At 63.5% G+C, this 21,113-nt stretch overlaps 1 protein-coding gene across 2 annotated transcripts; it reads right to left on the bottom strand.

Moving 5' to 3' along the window:
* Positions 1–1,846: 1,846 nt before the first annotated feature.
* RAB17 (RAB17, member RAS oncogene family) lies at positions 1,847–20,818 on the bottom strand. 2 transcript variants are annotated; one of them, XM_070069999.1, is made up of 6 exons: positions 20,448–20,818; positions 12,199–12,377; positions 8,377–8,528; positions 7,148–7,273; positions 3,321–3,414; positions 1,847–2,490 (listed from the first exon to the last, which is right to left on the bottom strand). In XM_070069999.1, exons 1-6 carry the CDS (start codon positions 20,720–20,722, stop codon positions 2,378–2,380), a joined length of 939 nt encoding a protein of 312 aa, XP_069926100.1. In that variant the 5' UTR covers positions 20,723–20,818; the 3' UTR covers positions 1,847–2,377. The 2 variants fall into 2 exon arrangements, with proteins under 2 accessions (XP_069926100.1, XP_051694135.2); XM_051838175.2 differs by having other exon boundaries at positions 12,199–12,358; positions 20,448–20,815.
* Between the last annotated feature and the right edge of the window lie 295 nt (positions 20,819–21,113).

Raw genomic sequence — 21,113 nt, 5'->3', positions numbered from 1 at the left:
GGGAATAGGAGATGAGAACAGGGTCAGAGGACGAGGGGGAAGGGGAGGGCTGGAGGCGCAGGTCGGGATGCAGAGGGCTCGTCAGCGTCACCCCCCACTCCCTGACACAACAGCTCAGGACAGCCCCAGGCCAAATCCCACCTGGGAAGGGCAGGTGCAGCCCCTAGGCTGCATTTGGGACCTGGGCAGGGGGCCTGGGACCTGCACCACCTCGGTCAGCAGCCCCCCAGGGTCACCTCCCCTGTGCTGGCAGAAACGGACCTCACTTACTCTCCCCTGGCGTCCTGCGGCTGAGGATGGGGAGGGGAGGGGGGGTCGTGGGCCCAGGGCAGGTGCAGGGGTGGCGAGGCGACCCTGGGGGACTCCACCTTTCTGCTGGAAGCGCAGCCGCTGGCCTGCGTCAGATGTCCCGGGCCCGGGGACCCCATGGAAGTACAGACCGAGGTCTCCACCCTGCCTGGACACCCTCTGGGAGGGTCCGAATCTGCCAGAGTCGGCTGACTTCATCAGAGCCCTGGCTGGGATGTGGCTGTGCCCTTCCGGGTGAGCCCAGGCGCGGCCCCATCTGCCTGGAGTTGGGGGGACGGGAGAGCCCCATAGGACATGGACAGGGACACAGACGTCAGACCCGTGGGTGTCAACTGGGCCCTGGGCCCTGGGCAAGAGCGGCCTCAGACCCCCAGGCCTGCTGGAAGGGCTGCCTTGCGTGGGTCCGGGGCGCCCCCTAGTGGTCGCTGGCCACCGTCTGCAGAACGCAAGGCAGAGAATGATCTGCAGAGACCGGGATCGCTGGCGGAGGAGGAAGCAGGCACAGGAAGCTGCTGCTTTGTCTTTGCCTCCCTCTCCCAGGCAGTGTTGTCCGTCTGTTGCTTTTAGGTCCTAATGCACCAACAAAGCCTGAATCCCAGGAGACCTGAGCTGTTCGCATCTCCCAGGAGAAGCCGGATCTGCCAGTGGGCACACGGGGGAGCAGCGCCAGGGGCGGCTGGAAGGCAGAGACCCCAGGAATGCAGCTGGGCTGGGGTGGGGGGGAGTCCCTGCTGGAGCCCGGAGGAGGGAGCAGCTCCCGGAGGGGCTGCAGCGACACAGCCACCCCAAGTGGCCTCCCAGAGCCGGACAGAGCCAGTGTCCTCTTCTCAGTCCCCGGCCAGGGCTCCCCGGACAGAGCACCCCCACCCCAGGGCCACGGCTGTCGTCCTCCACGCACAGGTACACGAGCGGAGGAGCTGAGGATGCAGATGGAGGCTCCCGGCACAGAGCCCCTTTCGGACAAGGAGAAACGAAAACCACAGCTGGTCCTCACGGGCTGGCTAGTGCTGCCTTGCGTGTTGGCCTTTTTTTATTTGCAAGGCAGAGAGACAGAGAGCGAGAGAGTGACCTTCTGGTTCACTCCCCAGATGCTCACAACAGCTAGACCGGGGCCAGGCCACGGCCAGGAGCAGGGAACTCCCTCCAGGTCTCCCGGGTGGACGGCAGGGACCCAACTACTTGAGCCAGCACTGCAGCCCGTGCCTCCACTTGGTCTCCCCGGAGGCAATGTAACCGCGTGCCCCGTGTCTGCCATCCCTTCTTACGATGGTCCCAGATGCAGGCTGAAAACCAGCAAACACCCTCAACTCGCCGAGGCCAGGGGCCAGGAGCCCCGACAGAAATGCCTCCCACAGGGCAGAGGTCCTACAAGGCGAGCACTCACCGTGTGTCCAGGAAGCGACCCCTCCACAGGGAACTCCTGTCCGGCAACATGGCCTGTGCCACCCTGGGCGCCGGAACCCACATAGAAACGCCCCCAGTGTCCTGATCTGCCATGATCCTCCCGCATCCCCACAAACGGGGCTCAGAGAAGAAATGCACCCAAGCTACAATTTATGTCTCGCCCCAGGGGCCTGAGGCTTCATCAGAACCCCAGTGGGAGAAGACAGAGGGAGGGGCCGGCGCCCCCAGCCCCGGCTGCCCTCTGCCAGGCCCCGCCTCCCCGGACAGCTTCACTGAGACCCCCCACAGTGGAACCTCTCCCCCCGACCTCCCAGAGGCAGGTGGGCTCAGCCCCAGGGCCACCACCCAAACCAGGTGAGTGCGCGTCCACCCACGACGGTGAGCAGAGCGTCTGTGGGAGCCCTGCCGGTGTGAGCTCCTTCCTGTGTCCGGGGCGAGGCAGCCGAGAGGTGGCAGCCCAGGAGGGCGCAGGTGCACCTGGCCCAGGGTCTCGGGGAGCTCTTGGCCATGGTTCTGGGGTAAGACGCCGACTTCCAGGATTTCCGGGCTTAGCAGCAATGCGGCATCCATGGTGATGGCGGCGGCTCGCTCTGCACACGGTCCAGGCCAGGGACCCCCGAGGCTGGGCGGGGGCATCCTCCCACGGCCCTCCTGGGTGGCCGCCCTAGTGGCTGCAGCATTTGGCCGGCCTGGTGGGCCCCTGGTTGAGAACCACGGTGGCACGGCCCCGCTGGGCCTGGCCCTGCCTGGAGCCTTCTCTCTGCAATAGTTCTCGGGCTGTGAGAGACAGAAGCGGGGTGGGGAGAAGGGGAGGGGAGCCCCCAGCCCCACTCAGCCCCGCAGGCCAGGCAGCCCTCAGATGTCCCTCCCGACATGCGCCCACAGCTGCAAACCCCAGTCTCCTTGTCTCCCTGCTGCAGCCAGGCTAGGGGGCCCGGTGTGAGGGCAGCCGGGTAGACATTAGCCTGTGTGTGCAAGGGGCGCTGAGGAAAATGGGAACTTTTAAGGGCCACGTCCAGAAAGCCCCTGCCCAGTAACTGCCCAGCAGAGGAACGAGCGGAGGAGAATCCGGGGCACACGCTCGCACGTGCACAGCAACCCGGTCTGAACCTCCCCCGGACGCCCGCCTGGGCTGCCAGGCGCACTCTCCACTCAACTTCACTTCCTCCTTCCCACTGCACTGCCTCGCGTCTGGACTCTCGCTTGGGAAAGACAAGCTTCCCGCAGCAGCCATGTGCACTAACACCAGCACACAGGGAGGGAAGCGGGCGAGGCGCGGAGGTGAGCCCCTGCCCCCTGCCCCCCTGCCCAGCGGAGGTGAGCCCCTGCCCCCTGCCCCCTGCCCGGCGGAGGTGAGCCCCTGCCCCCTGCCCCCCTGCCCAGCGGAGGTGAGCCCCTGCCCCCTGCCCCCTGCCTGGAGGGGGTGAGCCCCTGCCCCCTGCCCCCCTGCCCAGCAGGGGTGAGCCCCTGCCCCCCTGCCCAGCGGGGGTGAGCCCCTGCCCCCTGCCCCCCTGCCCAGCAGGGGTGAGCCCCTGTCCCCTGCCCCCTGCCCGGCGGGGGTGAGCCCCTGCCCCCTGCCCCGCTGCCCGGCGGGGGCCCGTGCTCACCCACGGTGCTGAAGATCTCTGACACCTGGTAGTTGAGCTTGGCTGAGGCTTCCAGGAACAGCAGCCGTCTGCTTTCCGCGAACTCCTTCCCTTCCTGCGGAAACAGCCGGAACACAGTCTGTGACGAGGGGTCCCCGTGACACCGGGAGGGGGACCCAGGAGCGGCGATGGCCCCTGGCTGCCCCCACTGCCTCACCAGCTCTCGGCATCGCAAGCCGGGGTCCTGGCCCTGCAGGAGGGCCAGGCCAGGACCAGAGAGGGACAGGCGGGTTCTGCATGGAAATGGCAGGGAAGGCCCTCCCCCTGCCCCAGGGTCTGGCGGGGGGGGGGGGGGGAGAACCCAGGAGCAGGAGAAGGGAGGGGGAGAGGCCCTGCTGGGAGCCCACCCAGGCCCTCGCTGTGAGGAGCCAGACAGAAAATCAGGCCGTGCCCGGGAGTAGGGGTGCAGGCGCAGGACTGGGGGTCCCGGGGGAACGAGCGCCTCCCTCAGCCTCCAACTCTCCCGAGGCCAAGAAGCTCCTGGCGGCCACGGAGGGTCCAGCCCCGCTCCCACCAGTCCTGCCCACATCGACCTAGGAGCCCAGGGCCCAGCCAGCCCTGCCCGCTGCGTCCACACCAGCCTGGGCCCTGCCTGGCTTCTCAGCCGTGCCCACACGGCCTTCCCTCTCCCTGACCCCACCCACCCCCAAGGCAGCTCTTAATTGGCCAGTCCACCACCCCACCCCCTCCCAGCAGCCATGTGTGCCTCTGTCCATCCCTCCCCTCTCTCTCTCTTTCATTCTGCCTTTCAAATAAGCAAATAAATCTCTCCTCTCTCTGCTCTGCCTTCCAAATAAACACATCTTTTTCTAAAAAGTGAGTTCATTCTCCCACAAAAGGAACCCAGAACCCTGTGGGGGAATGGCCGACTCTGGCTGGGGCAGGGAACAGGTGCGGAGCGGCCCACGGAACCGCGGGGCAGGCGGAAGGGCTCAGGAGCCCGGGGGGACCCCGGGGGGAGCAGGTCGTGCGTGGGGACACTGGTACAACCTGGACGGGGCCCGGGCTTACGGCCACAGGAGCCTGAGCTCCTGACTCTGATTGGCCCGTGCTTCCTAAGACGCTGTCACGGGGAAGCGGGAGGAGGGCGCAGGCGAGCGTGCTGTCCCCCACGCTCTGCACCCTACTCCCAGGCCTGGCCCAGCTCAGTCAGTGCTCAGAGGAGCAAGAGGCAGGGCGGCAGCCAGGGAAGTCCCCAGGATAGTCGGTGGCCCAAGCCCCAGGGTGGCCACCCCGGCGGGGTCTAACCCACAGGCTCTCCCAGCAAGCACCAGCCCGGCCGGCCCAGGACAGGCAGCAGGTGCCGCCAAAGCCCCCTCCGTGGCCAAGCTGGGCCTGCAGCCTCCAGGGTCTCCTCACCCATGCAGTGCCCTCTCCACCATCCCAGACTGCCTGCAAGAACTGTCCCCAGATCACACACCCGCTCCTGACCCCCACACTCAGTGCCAGCTGCAGGGGTCTCTGCCCCACCTGCGTCCTCAGTGTGACCCCCCTCAGCCCAGCACCCAGGGCACCCACTTGGCCTCCATGAGCCATCGTCCTGCAAACCCAGCCCCGCATCCCTTGGCACATGTATGCACCCACACACCCCACCTATTGCACATGCACACCCCCTACACACACTTACACACCTAGACACACACGCCTCCAGCATGCAGAGGTGTGCACACACACATGCGTCACCCAGATAAACACTGAGACACACACTTCCCTCAGGCACATGTGCACACACGTGCCCTACACACACACACGCATGCCCTCTTACATGCACCTCTCACAGATCCATGTGCACAGACTGACACACATGGAGATACACATGTGACACACATGGAGATACACATGTGACAAACACAGAGATACACATGTGATACACATAGAGATACACACCCTCACCTCCCGCCGATCTCCACCCCGACTCTGCCCAACCCGCCTCCCGGACAGAGCCCGCAGAGGCCCTTGCTGCCCGCTCAGGGTCCCGCAGCCCCTCCAGGGTGGTCCCCTGCAGCAGGAGGCTGCCGGGTGATTCTGCAGACCCACGGCCACCTGACTTTCTAGCCCTCGCTCACTCAGCTCCCAGCAAAGTCCGGATGAGTTCACGCGCCTGTTGTTCAACAAGCGAGTGAAGCCGAAGAAAAAGAGCTGAAAGCCCGCACAAGTCCACGAGAGTGGACGGGAAGGAAGGGCCGTGGTTTCCTTGTAAACCAGGTGGCCGGGGCAGGGCCCTTGGGGGCTGGCAGTGAGAGACCCCGCTCCCCGTGCAGCATGCATGCCCAAGCCTGCAGCCGGCTCTCAGGAGGGTCCGGGGGGGGGTCATGGCCTCCCCACACGTGAGCGTCACCCTCTGAGTCTGAGCTCTCCAAGAAGTATTGTGTGCCTGCATGTTCACATGTATGTGATGCAAAGTGTGGGCCACACGTGAGTGTGGGTGGACCTGTGTTCAGGAGTGTGTGTGTGTGTAAGAGTGTGTGTGTCTGTCATGTGTGTGTGTGTACACGTGTGTGTGTGCAGTGTGGTCCACACGTGAGTGTGGGTGAATCTGTGTTCAGGAGTCTGTGTGTGTGTAAGAGTATGTGTGACTGTCACGTGTATGTGTGCACACGTGTGTGTGACTGTGCAGTGTGGTCCACATGTGAGTGTGGGTGGATCTGCGTTCAGGAGTGTGTGTGTGTGTGTCATGTGTATGTGTATGTGTGCACATGTGTGTGACTGTGCAGTGTGGTCCACACGTGAGTGTGGGTGGATCTGTGTTCAGGAGTGTGTGTGCAAGTGTGTGTCTGTCATGTGTATGTGTGCACACGTGTGTGGCTATGCAGTGTGGTCCACATGTGAGTGTGGGTGGATCTGCGTTCAGGAGTGTGTGTGTGTAAGAGAGTGTGTGTGTGTCATGTGTATGTGTGCACACGTGTGTGTGTGCAGTGTGGTCCACACGTGAGTGTGGGTGGATCTGCGTTCAGGAGTGTGTGTGTGTGTCATGTGTATGTGTGCAGACGTGTGTGACTGTGCAGTGTGGTCCACACGTGAGTGTGGGTGGATCTGTGTTCAGGAGTGTGTGTGTGTGTGTCATGTGTATGTGTGCACACGTGTGTGACTGTGCAGTGTGGTCCACACGTGAGTGTGGGTGGATCTGCGTTCAGGAGTGTGTGTGTGTGTGTCATGTGTATGTGTGCACACGTGTGTGACTGTGCAGTGTGGTCCACATGTGAGTGTGGGTGGATCTGCGTTCAGGAGTGTGTGTGTGTGTGTCATGTGTATGTGTGCACACATGTGTGACTGTGCAGTGTGGTCCACACGTGAGTGTGGGTAGATCTGCGTTCAGGAGTGTGTGTGTGTGTAAGAGTGTCTGTCATGTGTATGTGTGCACACGTGTGTGTGACTGTGCAGTGTGGTCCACACGTGAGTGTGGGTGGACCTGCGTTCAGGAGTGTGTGTGTGTCTGTCACGTGTATGTGTGCACACGTGTGTGTGACTGTGCAGTGTGGGCCACACGTGAGTGTGGGTGGATCTCTGTTCAGGAGTGTGTGTGTGTGTCATGTGTATGTGTGCACACGTGTGTGTGTGCAGTGTGGTCCACAAGTGAGTGTGGGTGGATCTGCGTTCAGGAGTGTGTGTGTGTCTGTCATGTGTATGTGTGCAGACGTGTGTGACTGTGCAGTGTGGTCCACACGTGAGTGTGGGTGGATCTGTGTTCAGGAGTGTGTGTGTGTGTGTGGCAGCCGTGTGTACGCGCATGTGTGCACGCCTGTGGGTGTGAGCGCACACTTGTGAGGGTGGGCGAGGCGCCAGCGTACCTGGAAGGCCACCTCCCGCTGCTGGCTGAGGTCCGTCTTGTTACCCACCAGCATCACCACCACCTCTCCCAGGTGCACCTCCTGCTCCAGGTCCTCCAGCCACTGCCGGGCCTTGTGGAAGGAGTCCTGAGACAGACAGACAGCTGGGCGTCAGGGGAACCTCGCGGTGCTCTTCTGTGGCCACTCCAGAAGGAACCAGCCGGTGACACTGTGGCTGGTGCTGAACAGGACCACAGCCTGTTCCCTTCTGGGTGCTTTGTGCAGCCGGGCGTGCACTGGGGATGTCAGCACCCCGGCACAGGGCCCCCAGCAGGGCGTGCACTGGGACGTTGTCACCACCCCCGGCACAGGGCCCCCAGCAGGGCGTGCACTAGGGACTCAGCACCACCCCTGACACAGGGCCCCCAGCAGGGCGTGCACTATGGGACGTTGTCACCACCCCCGACACAGGGCCCCCTCAGGGCGTGCACTGGGGATGTCAGCACCCCGGCACAGGGCCCCCGCAGGGCGTGCACTGGGGACGTCAGCACCCCCAGCACAGGGCCCCCGCAGGGCGTGCACTGGGGACGTCAGCACCCCCGGCACAGGGCCCCCGCAGGGCGTGCACTGGGGACATCAGCACCCCCAGCACAGGGCCCCCCGCAGGGCGTGCACTGGGGACGTCAGCACCCCCGGCACAGGGCCCCCAGCAGGGCGTGCACTGGGGACGTCAGCACCCCCGGCACAGGGCCCCCAGCAGGGCGTGCACTATGGGACGTTGTCACCACCCCCGGCACAGGGCCCTAGAGACCAGGGGCATGGGGGCGTTCGGGGTCACGCTGAGCCCCGAGGCCTGCACCCTGGACATGCTCAAGAGGCCCTCTTCACCACGAGGAGGGGAGAGACCTGACCCGAGTACCCAGAGACCTGGTCCCTGAGCCCCTCTCTGCCCCCAGTAACAGGGGCCTGTCCACGTTCCTGGACGGACCCTCTCCCCTTCCTCAGGTGCCCACGACCACTACCTGCCCCGAGGCTGGGCCTGGAGCCCCCAGGACCTGCTTGTGAGTGGCGAGTATGTGTGTGTGTGTGTGTGTGTGCATTCTGGGAGGCACCAGGGAGGAGCAGAGGAGGAGGAGGGGCTGTCAGGTGGGCTTCCAGGGGGCGGCAAGTGGCACCAACTCACGTGGTCACCGCACAGCAAAGACATGGGGGCTGGCAGGAGCTGGGGGGGCGCCCCAGGCGAGGCCTACCTTGCAGGTGATGTCATACACCAGCAGGGCGGCGCTGGCACCCCGGAAGTAGAGGTGGGAGACGCTGTGGTACTTCTCCTGGCCGGCCGTGTCCCATATCTCCAGCTTCACCGAGGTCGCCCCCAGGTCCACCACCTTGGTGAAGAACGCGCCTGGAGCAGGGGCCAGAGAGCCTCAGGCAGACCGTGTCGGATGGACAGACAGACAGACCCACGCCCTCCGGAAGCTGGGGGCCCCACCTAGGGCAGGGCATGGGCAGTCAAGGGCGCTGTGGCGGGAGAGATAGATTCTCCAAGAAACTCCGGACCACAGGGCCGGCGGTGAGGTCTCCAGGGACAGAGGAGCCCCACCACTCGGGGACCCCAGACCCTCGGCACCGCTGGCCTCTCGGCCATCAGCCCCGTCCTGCAAACAGGCCCCAGGGCCACCCCAGCACCCACCCCCATCCGCCCTCACCTCCCACTGATCCCCACCGCGACTCTGCGCTGGTGGCTGTGTGCCCTCCTCTCGGGCTGGCTGTGGGCTCCTCACTCTCCACTAAGGGGTGTCTACCACAGCCTCCCTGGACCCTGCACACGGAACTCTCCAGGCTCTCTCCCTGTCTCCCCGGGGGGCAGGGGCTCGGTGCCCCTCACCTGTGCACCTGCTTAACCATCACACAAAGATGCACCCCCAAACCCTTCGACGACATCCGGGGCAGGGCCGTGTGGTTTCGCAACGCTTGTTTCACAGCGTCGAGGTCTCTGCCAGTGCCGTGTGACCTGTCTGGGGTTGTCACCACAGCAGAGGGGACAGGGGCTGCAGGAGGTCCTAGTGCCCGGCCTGAGTCCACACAGACAAGGGGGCGCCTGCCCAGACCCCAGGGGGAGGCTGCAGACCACCGGGTGACTCCGACAGTCAGAGCTCGTGTGTGACACGGAAACGTTCACTCCAAGGACAGCGCATGGGCGTCCGGCGGCTGCCACGGAGCGTGACCACAGCCGCACGGCTCCACGAAGCAGCTGCACTCTCCGCTCTGGAGGGCAGGGCTCAGGGCGGCTTTGAATCCACCGCCGGTCTCCCTCTGGCTTCCGGGTTCCCGGCAACCCTCGGCACTGCTTGGCTGGTGCTCGCCTCGCCCAGCCTCCGCCTCCCCTCCCCTGGGTCTCCCCTCCCCTCTTCCTAAACGACCTCGCCACTGCACTGAGAGACCACCCCAATCCAGGGCCGCCTCCTCTCCGTCCCCGAACTCCTCCCGCCCTGCAAACCCCCTTCCTCCAAAGCACACGGGTTCTGAGGCTGGGGGCTTGACCGCTCCTTTGGGGGACACAATTCCACTCGCTGTGAGGGCCAGGGTGAGAGCTGAGGTCAGGGCGGCTCTCGGCAGGGCCAGGGCCAGGCTCTGCTGCCAGCCCAGCCCCGAGGCCTGGAGGACAAGCTCCCAGGTCCAACAAAGCGGCGGTCTGGACACTCGGACCAACGGCCCCCAGCTCCGAGGGGTGGCGGTCGAGGCTGGACAGGTTCTAAGCCACCACACGCGGCGGATGCAGGGGAAGGCTGCCCAGGCTGCCCAGCCTCGGGCCTGGCTCCGTCGGCTGCCGGGACTCAGTGCTCACACCGAGCTTCCTAAATCCGTCTTCTCTTTTCCCACACGGCCCTGTGCGGCACCTGTTCCCAGGGTGATGCTCAGATCCCGGAGAAGAGAGGACTGCAGAGGCCTGCACGTGCGTCCCCGCCCTCTTCTTCCTCCGCTGCCCAGGACTGGCCGCCCTGCCCCTCCCCCTGCCACCCCCGTCCTTTCCAGCCAAGCCTCTAGGCCCCGATGTGCTTGTATTTCAAGTTGTCACCAGCAGGTGGCAGACAGACCTCACACTCCTGCTGATCCTGACTTCTCACTATTCCTGTTCCACTTTGAAAAGGATCCAGTGCTGCTCCCATACGGACGCTGGTTCAAGTCCCGACTGCTCCACTTCCAACCCAGCTCCCTGCTAATGCTCCTGGGAAAGCAGAGGACGATGGCCCAGGTCCTCGGGCCCCTGCACCCACGTGGAGACCTGGGTAAAACTCCTGGCTCCTGGTTTCAAACTGGCCCAGCCCTGGCCATTGCCACCGTCTGGGGGGTAAACCATCAGATGGAAGATCTCTCTCTGTCTCTACCTCTCTCTGTAAATGTCTTTCAAATAAATTTTAAAAATCTTCAAAGAACAAAACCCAGCGAGTGTGCATTAATGAGGGATTGGTCTCTAACTAGCATCTCATTTCCCCGCATTAAAGTGTCTGCACTAAATCTGAACATAACAAAGTGGCTTTGCCTTTTTTAAAGATTTATTTTATTTATTTGAAAGGCAAAGTTAGAGAGAGAAGGGGAGAGAGACAGAGAGAGAGGTCTTCCACCTGCTGCTTCACTCCCCAAATGGCTGCAATGGCTGAGGCTGGGCCAGGCTGAAGCCAGGAGCCAGGAGCTTCATCAGGGTCTCCCACGCGGGTGCAGGGGCCCAAGGACTTGGACCATCCTCCACTGCTCTCCCAGGTGCATGAGCAGGGAGCTAGATCGGAAGTGGAGCAGCCGGGACTTGAACCAGCGCCCACACGGGTTGCCGGCACTGCAGACCACGGCCAAGCGCCTCGGTTCCTTCTTTCCATTTCAGCCACCAGCTGAGTCTGCCCAGCTGAGCAACAGCCCAGGTTGAAGGAACAGAAATGGGCACGTTTCCAGGGGCTTCGGGACATGCGCAAAGCTGAGCGCTCAGCCGGGGAGTGAGCGGGCGGCGCAGCCGAAGGCACTGGGCGTGGCGTCGGCGTCCCCTCCCACCTTCCCCTGCGCGCACAGCCCCCTGTCCTGTGGGCGTGGCCTCAGCGTCCTCTCCCACCTTCCCCTGCGCGCACAGCCCCCTGTCCTGTGGGCGTGGCCTCAGCGTCCCCTCCCACCTTCCCCTGCGCGCACAGCCCCCTGTCCTGTGGGCGTGGCCTCAGCGTCCTCTCCCACCTTCCCCTGCGCACAGCCCCCTGCTCCTGTGGGCGTGGCCTCAGCGTCCCCTCCCACCTTCCCCTCTGCGCACACAGCCCGCTGCTCCTGTGGGCGTGGCGTCGGCGTCCTCTCCCACCTTCCCCTGCGCACACAGCCCCCTGCTCCTGTGGGCGTGGCCCCAGCGTCCTCTCCCACCCTCCCCTGCGCACAGCCCCCTGCTCCTGTGGGCGTGGCCTCGGCGTCCCCTCCCACCTTCCCCTGCGCGCACAGCCCGCTGGTCGTGTGGGCGTGGCCTCAGCGTCCCCTCCCACCCTCCCCTGCGCACAGCCCGCTGCTCGGGGACCCGCCGGCTTCCCCGCGGATGTGCACACGAGCACGAGGTGCCACCGTCGCACCAGGAGATGTCACTAGGAAACGCTGGCAGCTCTGGGACGCACCCGGGGTCTCCCGGGGGAGCTCCTTCCTGGGGCTGGTACTCTGCCTCTCCCCAGCCTAAGCCCCCACCCTGGGCACGAGGCCCTCCACCCCGGGCTTGGCCAGGCCCACGCTGGCCTTTGCTGTCCACCGAAGTCCACCGCAGGCCAGACCCAGTGCCCTGCTGTATTTTGTAAAGGAGCTGACTCCAGCGTCCTGGTGAGGGGCTTGGAGCCCCCGCTGGTCCCACCACCTCTGCCTTCTCGCCACTGGCTCTGGGGGTCTCAGCCTGGGAGACCCCACCCCTGTCACACGCAGGGCCCCCATCCTGACCCTGCGCCTCTGCAGCCTGTCCTCTGGATTCCCCCCCACTGGCCCCACCGCCACAGACCAGCGTGCGCTGGGCCAGCTGGGGATCCCCGGGGGACCCTCCCACGCGAGGGTCAGCAGAGGTCACTTACAGCCCACGGTCGGCAGGACGCTCCTGAAGTCATTCTTCACGTAGCGAAGGGCCAGGCTGGACTTGCCCACCGAGCCGCTGCCCCACAGAACCAGCTTGAAAACCGGCGGCGGGCGCGGGGCCTCCCCGGGCGGCGCCGTCGTCCCCGCCTGCGCCATGCCCTGCGGAGAGGCACAGGCCCTGAGGCCGGGGGTGTTCCTGTCGCCCGATCGCCCCGGGCGCCTGGAGCAGAGCGCCAATCAGAGCCACTGTGGGCACCCAGACCCCTCCACCCATCCCCAGCGGGGTGAGCAGGCACTGTTCCCTCCACTGCACCCCTGTGGAGGGGCGCTTGGCCAGCCCCGTAAAGCCTGCAGCCGCGCCCACCGCCCCACCGTGTCCTCGTCCCGTTATTCTCCCCCTTCACGCGTCTGTCATCTCCCCCAAAACCCGACAGGCGCAGTCTCCGTGGACCTCTTGGTCATTCATGAATTAAAGTCAGAGCTTCAAAAAAACCTACCTCAAAGGGGGTGAAGGGCAGTGCTTGGAGCACGCACCCACGTCACAGCGCCTGCTGGGGTCCTGGCTCTGCTCCCAACCCGGCTTCCAGCCACTGTGCAGGCCGCAGGCGAAGGCTCGAGTGCTCGGGCCCTGCCACCCACGTGGGAGACCTGGACTGGGCTCCCGCCTGCTGGCCTCAGCCTGGCCCAGCCCCAGCTGCTGCAGGCATTCTAAGGCAGGGGCCGGGGTGTGGATCAGTGTAGGGGGAATCGCTGTCCGTCTGGCTCTCTGCCTTTCCAATAAATAAAATATATCCAAACACTTTTAAAAAATCAGAAGTCAGTGTTTCAAGGATCTCAAAGCCTTAGCGCCACGCCCTGGATAAAGACGGATCGGTGACCAAATTAAGCGTGAGTGGAGTGGGCGTTTGGCCTAGGGCACCTGGTTCGATCCCCCGCTCTGGCTCCAGACTCCAGCTTCCTGCTAAGTCACCCAGGCGGCCGCAGCGATGCCCTAAGGGATTGGGTCCCGTCACCCACCTGCAACACCTGCATTGAGATCCAGGCTCCCAGCTGCTGGAGGCACAGACATTTGACTCTCCCTCCCCCTCCCCCTTCCCCTCCCCCTCTCCCTCCCCCTCCCCCTCCACCTCCCCCTCCGCCTCTGCCTCTCCCTCTCCCTCTCCTCCCTCTCCCTCTCCCTCTCCTCCTCCCTTCTCCCTCTCCCTCTCCCCTCTCCCTCTCCCTCTTCTCCTCCCCTCTCCACCTCCCCACTCCACCTCCCCTCTCCCTCTCCCATCTCCCTCTCCCCTCTCCCTCTCCCCCTCCACCTCCCCTCTCCACCTCCCCTCTCCCTCTCCCCTCTCCCTCTCCCTCTCCACCTCCCCTCTCCCTCTCCCCTCTCCCTCTCCCTCTCCACCTCCCCTCTTCCCCTCCCCTCTCCCTCTCTCTCCCCCTCCCCTCTCCCCCTCCCCTCTCCCTCTCTCTCCCACTTCCTCTCCCTCTCCTACTTCCTCTCCTTCTCCATCTCCCCCTCCCTCTCCCTGCCTCTCAAACAAATTAATTTAAAAAAACCAATGTGTGTGAAGCCTGCAGGTTTTTCAACACAGAAATGTCCCTACACACACAGTGGAACACAGCTCCCAGGGCCTGAGCCACCATCACCACCCCCGCCACCCCCACTTCAACCAGCTCAGACCGGTCTTGTATCACCTGCAGCCTCCCAAGCCTCCCGCCATCAGCAAGGTTCACAGGCCCCCACAGACCCCTCATCCTCAGCGAAGATGTGCAGCACCGTGTCAGCACGTCAGGCTGTCTGGGATTGCTAACTGTGTGCATGTGGGGCATGTTCCCGTGTGGGGCGTGTCCCCGTGTGGGGCGTGTTCCCATGTGGAGGATATTCCTATGTGGAGGGTGTTCCCGTGTGGAGGGTGTTCCCGTGTGGGGCGTGTTCCCGTGTGGGGCGTGTTCCCGTGTGGGGCGTGTTCCTGTGTGGGGCGTGTTCCCATGTGGGGTGTGTTCCGTGTGAGCGGTGTTCCCGTGTGGGGCGTGTTCCCGTGTGGAGGGTGTCCCCGTGTGGGGCGTGTTCCCGTGTGGGGCGTGTTCCCGTGTGGAGGGTGTTCCCGTGTGGAGGGTGTTCCCGTGTGGGGCGTGTCCCCGTGTGGGGCGTGTTCCCGTGTGGGGCGTGTCCCCGTGTGGAGGGTGTTCCCGTGTGGGGCGTGTTCCTGTGTGGAGGGTGTCCCTGTGTGGAGGGTGTTCCCATGTGGAGGGTGTTCCCGTGTGGGGCGTGCTCCCGTGTGGGGCGTGTTCCCGTGTGGAGGGTGTTCCCGTGTGGGGTGTGTTCCCGTGTAGGACATGTTCCCGTGTGGAGGGTGTTCCCGTGTGGGGCATGTACCCGTGTGGGGCGTGTTCCTGTGTGGGGCGTGTTCCCATGTGGAGTGTGTTCCCGTGTGGGGCGTGTTCCCATGTGGGGTGTGTTCCGTGTGAGGGGTGTTCCCGTGTGGGGCGTGTTCCCGTGTGGGGCGTGTTCCCGTGTGGAGGGTGTCCCCGTGTGAGGGGTGTTCCCGTGTGGGGCGTGTTCCCGTATGGGGCGTGTTCCCGTGTGGAGGGTGTTCCCGTGTGGGGCGTGTTCCCGTGTGGAGGGTGTCCCCGTGTGGAGGGTGTTCCCGTGTGGAGGGTGTTCCCGTGTGGGGCGTGTCCCCGTGTGGGGCGTGTTCCCGTGTGGGGCGTGTCCCCGTGTGGAGGGTGTTCCCGTGTGGGGCGTGTTCCCGTGTGGGGCGTGTTCCCCTGTGGGGCGTGTTCCCGTGTGGGCTGTGTTCCCGTGTGAGGGGTATTCCCGTGTGGGGCGTGTTCCCATGTGGGGCGTGTTCCCGTGTGGGGCGTGTTCCCGTATGGAGGGTGTTCCTGTGTGGGGTGTGTTCCCGTGTGGGCTGTGTTCCCGTGTGGGGCGTGTTCCCATGTGGAGGGTGTCCCCGTGTGGGGCGTGTCCCCGTGTGGAGGGTGTTCCCGTGTGGAGGGTTTCCCGTGTGGGGCGTGTTCCCATGTGGAGGGTGTTCCCGCGTGGGGCGTGTTCCCCTGTGGGGCGTGTTCCCGTGTGGAGGGTGTTCCCGTGTGGAGCGTGTTCCCCTGTGGGGCATGTTCCCGTGTGGAGGGTGTTCCCCTGTGGGGCGTGTTCCCCTGTGGAGGGTGTTCCCGTGTGGGGCGTGTTCCCGTGTGGGGCGTGTTCCCGTGTGGGGCGTGTTCCCCTGTGGGGCGTGTTCCCCTGTGGAGGGTGTTCCCGTGTGGGGCGTGTTCCCGTGTGGGGCGTGTTCCCGTGTGGGACGTGTTCCCGTGTGGAGGGTGTTCCCGTGTGGAGGGTGTTCCCGTGTGGGGCGTGTCCCCGTGTGGGGCGTGTTCCCGTGTGGGGCGTGTTCCCGTGTGGGGCGTGTTTCCGTGTGGGGCGTGTTCCCTTGTGGAGGGTGTTCCCGTGTGGGGCGTGTTCCTGTGTGGAGGGTGTTCCCGTGTGGAGGGTGTTCCCGTGTGGAGGGTGTTCCCGTGTGGGGCATGTTCCCGTGTGGAGGGTGTTCCCGTGTGGGGCGTGTTCCCATGTGGAGGGTGTTCCCGTGTGGAGGGTGTTCCCGTGTGGGGCGTGTTCCCGTGTGGAGGGTGTTCCCATGTGGGGCGTGTTCTCGTGTGGGGCGTGTTCCCGTGTGGGGCGTGTTCCTGTGTGGAGGGTGTTCCTGTGTGGAGGGTGTCCCCTTGTGGGGCGTGTTCCCGTGTGGGGTGTGTTCTCGTGTGGGGCGTGTTCCCGTGTGGGGCGTGTTCCCATGTGGGGCATGTTCCCGTGTGGGGCGTGTTCTCATGTGGAGGATATTCCCGTGTGGAGGGTGTTCCTGTGTGGAGGGTGTTCCCGTGTGGGGCGTGTTCCCGTGTGGGGCGTGTTCCTGTGTGGGGCGTGTTGCTAGGTGCTGTGTCACCCAGGGGTGCAGACGGTGTCATCTGCTGCTCTCTCTGCTCTGGTGTGTGCCACCCTGGGAAAAGCCACACCCACCCATGGCAGGGGGGGCAGTCCTGTGAGCAGGATCTCCCCACCCCCCAGGGCCAGGTGTGAATGGAGGCAGAGGGGAGATTTGTGAAGGAGACGAGAAGCAGCGGCCCAGGTGCCCAGCCCCTGAGGCAGCCACGGCCACGGCCAGAGCCCGAGGCAGGGTCCTCTCCTTGAGCGTCAGCGTCCAGGGGGCATTGGCTTCAGGTCAGGCGGGGGACGTGAAACGGCTTCAAGTTCAGCTCCCGAGCTCCCCTGCGACAGCCCAGGCTGAGACAATGCCAGGGGAACAGCTCCCAGCACACAGTAGGCGCTCAGTCACCCCCGGCTCCCAGCACACAGTAGGCGCTCAGTCACCCCCGGAGGGAGGACGTGAACATGGGAAGGGTACCCAGTGCCAGATTTTTGTTGTTGTTGTTGTTGTTTTTTAGATTATTTATTTGACAGACAGAGTTACAGACAGGCAGCGGCAGAGGCAGAGAGAGAGACAGAGGGAGGTCTTCCTTCCATCCGCTGGTTCACCTCCCAGATGGCTGCAACAGCCAGAGATGAGCTGATCCAAAGGCAGGAGCCAGGAGCTTCTTCCAGGTCTCCCACATGGGTGCAGGGCCAAGGACTTGGGCCGTGTTCTGCTGCTTTCCCAGGCCACAGCAGAGAGCTGGATCAGAAGTACAGCAGCCAGGACATCCATGTGGGATGCTGGCACTGCAGCCGGTGGCTTTACCTGCTATACCACAGCGCCTATTTTTTGAAATATTTGCCTGAACTGTGGTGGGGGATGGGAGCCCCAAATGGGGTCGCGGGGATGGAGAGCCCAGGCTGGGCCCAGAGAGACCCCCAGCTGCACTGAGCCCGTAGCTAAAGAGCAGGCAAAGGATCGTGCACACTCAGACGTGAGCGGGGGAGCCTCAGGAGAGACACACGTGCCTCCCACCCCGGCCGGCCGGGGCCTGCTTTCCACAGCGTGGGGGTGGTGCCTGGGCAGGGCCTGCTGGAAGGCCCAGAGGAGGCGAGGCTGGTGGGAGCGGGGGCGGAGCTGCGGTGCCTGTGGGGTCTCCAGGAAGGCGGCGCGGCGTCTGGAGTGGTCACCGAGACGGAGGCCGAGCTGCACGAGGAGGAGCAGGTGTCGAGTCCTCAACGTGCTGAACCAGCCCCACGCGGATGGGGACTCGGAAGGCACACGTGACGTGGGGACTCGGAAGGCACACGTGACGTGGGGACTCGGAAGGCACACGTGACGTGGGGACTCGGAAGGCACACGTGACGTGGGGACTTTGTCCCTCCCTGCCTCCCTGCTGCCTGCATCAAACTGCAGAGAAGGGCCCAAGGCAGAACAAGCGGCTCAGAGGGAAGGGCTCAAACTGAGGCTCTGCGCAGTCAGCAGGTGGCAGGCCCGCCCCGCCCCGCCCCGCCTGGGGCCCTGGAATGCCTGCCTTCCACCAACCCACAGCTCAGCAAAGGTTCTGGAGAGGCCCCGCCCCCTGGCCAGCACTTCCCCACCAACGCAAGAACTCAGAGCAGTTCCTGCCCCAGATGTCTGGCCCACCGGCAGCAGATTGACCTTGACGGTCCAAGTGCACAGTGAGCCCAGGGGAAGGCACCTTGCAGGGTGAGCAGGGCCCCGAGGTCGGAACTGCCCCGCGAGCCACATTGAGTCCAGACATCCGAGGAGGCACCAGAGAGATCGCAGGAGGAGCTGTGCTGTCACAGCAGGATTTCGCCGGTCAGTGGATCCCTTGGGATCTGCTCAGGCCAGTGCACGCCCCTCCTGCCAGCCAGGGCCCTGCACGTGTCCACCCCCACCCACACACAGCCGGCAGCCACGCGGACGGAGTCCTGCCGGCTGGGAGCCTGCGCCTCCCCCCTGCCTCTTCTTGATTGAAATGACCTCTCCCAACTCCCGGTGAATTCAAAAGCTCCTCTTGTTGGGGACGTCTGTCTCTCCCTGAGCCGTCACCGAGATGTCACCGAGAACAAGAGCTGGGACTGTGCTGGTGGTGAGGATGAGCTGGGTGCATGCACAAGGAAGCAAGCGGCTCAGCCAGACGCAGCCAGTGCTGGGCAGCCGAGCTGATCCCACGCTCCCACGCCAGTCCCACCCTGGGCAGCTGCTGCCAGGGAGTGCCTGGGGCAGCTGCAGGGGGGAGGCGGAAGCCCTGAGCAGGCATTGGAGGGGCCTCGCCCTGCACACGGAGCTCAGACGGCCGAGAGGTGGAGCTGGCCAGCACCTGCACGGAGAGGAAAGGTGGGCTCGCTCCCTGAGCCCTGCCTGGGCTGCACAGAGCTTCCTCGTGCAGCTGGGCAGGACCCCCCGGCCGGGGGTTTGAACACCTCGCAGGCAGCTCTGCAAGTCGGACGTGGAACTCGAAGCCCAGGCAGTGGCCTCCAGGCCCGCCAGGATTTCCTGGGGCCTAGCAGTGCCCCGGCCACTTGCCCGGCCGGCAGGACATGCTTTTCGGCGCAATGAGCTTCACTGGGGAGCCACTGGCGCCTCCGATGACCAAAGCCTCGGTGAAGAATGGAGTTTTCATCTTTCCACAGTTAAAGCTGTGTCTTGATGGACATGCCCGGGAGAACACATCCCCATTGATCTGCACTGTGCTTTTACCTAGAACGTCCGCACACGCCTGCAGCAGAGCGAGATCAGTGTCCAAAGACTCCCCTTCAAGCTTGCTCTGCCACTTCGGGAAAGTGTTGGGCACGAAGCATCCCCGAATTACCCTGGATGGACAGAATACGAACCACCGTGCTGGCACTAAGATGTCGGCTGCCAGGATCTTATTCCTTCAGTAAGGATACCTCTCTGTGTTTAAAAACCTCATTTTAGGGGCTGGCATTGTGGCACAGCAGGTTAAGCCACCACCTGCTGCACCGGCATCCCATATAGGCACGGTTCAATTCCTGGCTGCTCCACTTCTGATCCAGCTCCCTGCTAATGAGCCTGGGAAAGCAGTGGAAATGACCCAAGTGCTTGGGCCCCTGCCACTCATACAGGAGACCCAGAGGCTGCTGGTTCCTGGCTGTGGTTTGGCCAAGCCCTGGCCACTTGTAGCCATTTGGGGAGTGAACCAGTGGATAGAAGATTCTCTCTCTGCCTTTCTCTGTCTCTCTCTCCCTTTCTCTGCTTTTCAAATAAAATAAATAAACCTTTTAAACATGATTTTACTATGAATAATACATCTCATTGTCAAAATAATAAAAGAAATTCCTCTAATTCTGTACCCTTGATATAACCATGATTATAACCATGAATGATATTTTTGCCTAGTTTTTTCTCTTTTTTTTTTTTTTTACTGTGAATCTTCAAAAAATCCTGAGCCATAGTTTCGCATAAAGCTATGTCTTCTCTCAAACACCCACACAACTTGACAAACCTAGCAGCTGTCACGCTCCAAAACCACTACATCCACGGCCACACACCACGCCCACGACTGCTCCAATGTTGATCCACGGCCACACACCACGCCCACGACTATCCCAATATTGATCCAATTCCCTGTTTCTGGGTTGTTTTACTTGGTTTCAATTTTTTTCTCTAATAAACAAAACCACAGTAAACACTTCTGCACATAATTTTTCCGTGGTTCTCTGTTGTAAGCCTTGGACCATGACAAGTTAGAATCATCTGTTCAGGGGGACCCTGGCTTCTGGGGGGGCTTGATGGGGAGAGGGGATGGGAGGTCTGAGGGTGTCCCTTCTAACCCTGACCGGGGCTTCTCCAGTCCTCCAGGATCACCTCTCTCCCATCCAAAGAAAACAGAAAGACAGAAAGAAGAGAAAACCCAGCCACATCTTCACCTGGGGGGAGGGGCGCTGCCACAAGGGGTGGGGCGGAGCGGGGCGTCCACTCCCACCCCCGGGAGGACCCTAGGACACCTGCAGAGTCCTGGCTTTCTGGAACAGTGTGGCAGGAATACAGAAAACAAGGCAACGAGATGCAGATTCTAAAAGGACGTGTCATGAAACAGCGAGACTAGCCTGCCAGACAGCACTGGTCACCTTAGCCAGGCATTCAAGTGCGTCTGAAGTGGCATCCATGGCGGGCACCTTGTCCCCACAGCAGTTTGTGCTCAAGGCCTGTGGCTGAAACTTCCCCAGAGTAAAATTCAGATGGAAACCTTTGTCTGGGAGCTGGCCCAGAGAGCAGCCACGGACCCAAATGGGGCCCTGTCTCACCCGGAGCCACACCAGCAGGTGCACACGCACGGGCCCTCTGCAGGGCGCACAGGGGTTTCAACAGTGACTCACCTGCTCTCCGGGCTGGTCACTGCCAGGGAGTGGGACAACGGCTCATCAGCGGGTCCTGCAGGGCCCCTGCCTGTCTTCTCCTGGCCTGGGGAGTGGAGGCGGGGGTGCGTCCCTCCACGGCCGGCGGCTGGGCAGTGGCCAAGAGAAGGCTCCGCTCCAGTGGACAATAGAGAGCAAACCAGAGCGGCAGCCTGGGGCAGAGGCAGCTCCAACCGGCCCAAAGTCAGGCCTCTTCCCTTCCTGGAAGGCCCTGAGGCAAAGTCCGCTGCGGTCATGTGGTCCCCTGGGTGCCAGACCGGAAGTCACAGCTCCTGAGGCGCTGGCTGTCAGTCTCCCCCTCCAGAGCCAGTTTGCCAGCTTTGCTGGGGGCTCCCACCAGCTGGGCAGGATCGGGGCAGGGGCGTGGCCTCCCTGCAGTGGGCGGGGCCAGGCAGAAGAGAGGGAAGGCCCCTCCTCCTGGTCCTCCCGAATTCCTCACCAGCCTCCAGTCCTGGAATTCCCAGGAATCCTCTCTTCCCTGCAGCTCTGGGTGGTGGGGTTTGGCCCACAGCAGAGAGAGATGGAGGCTGATGAAGGAGGAACCAGGACACAGGAAGCTGGGTCTCAGCGGGTTCTCGTGACACCGGGGATCAGGCTCAGTGGTCCCCACGTCCTCTGTGCTGTGGG

Source organism: Oryctolagus cuniculus, chromosome 3, assembly GCF_964237555.1.
Source record: "Oryctolagus cuniculus chromosome 3, mOryCun1.1, whole genome shotgun sequence".
In the NCBI taxonomy this organism is placed as follows: Eukaryota; Metazoa; Chordata; class Mammalia; order Lagomorpha; family Leporidae; genus Oryctolagus; species Oryctolagus cuniculus.
This window is presented reverse-complemented; position numbering and strand designations above follow the sequence as displayed.

Excerpts from the sequence above, each read along its gene's own strand:
- RAB17 (XM_070069999.1), bottom strand. The coding sequence starts at position 20,722 with ATGACCGCAGCGGACTTTGCCTCAGGGCCTTCCAGGAAGGGAAGAGGC. Across the intron at positions 8,529-12,198 it reads CGTCCTGCCGACCGTGGGCT|GCGCGTTCTTCACCAAGGTG; the intron begins GTAAGTGACCTC and ends CCCCTGCTCCAG. Across the intron at positions 7,274-8,376 it reads TGTATGACATCACCTGCAAG|GACTCCTTCCACAAGGCCCG; the intron begins GTAGGCCTCGCC and ends TGTCTGTCTCAG.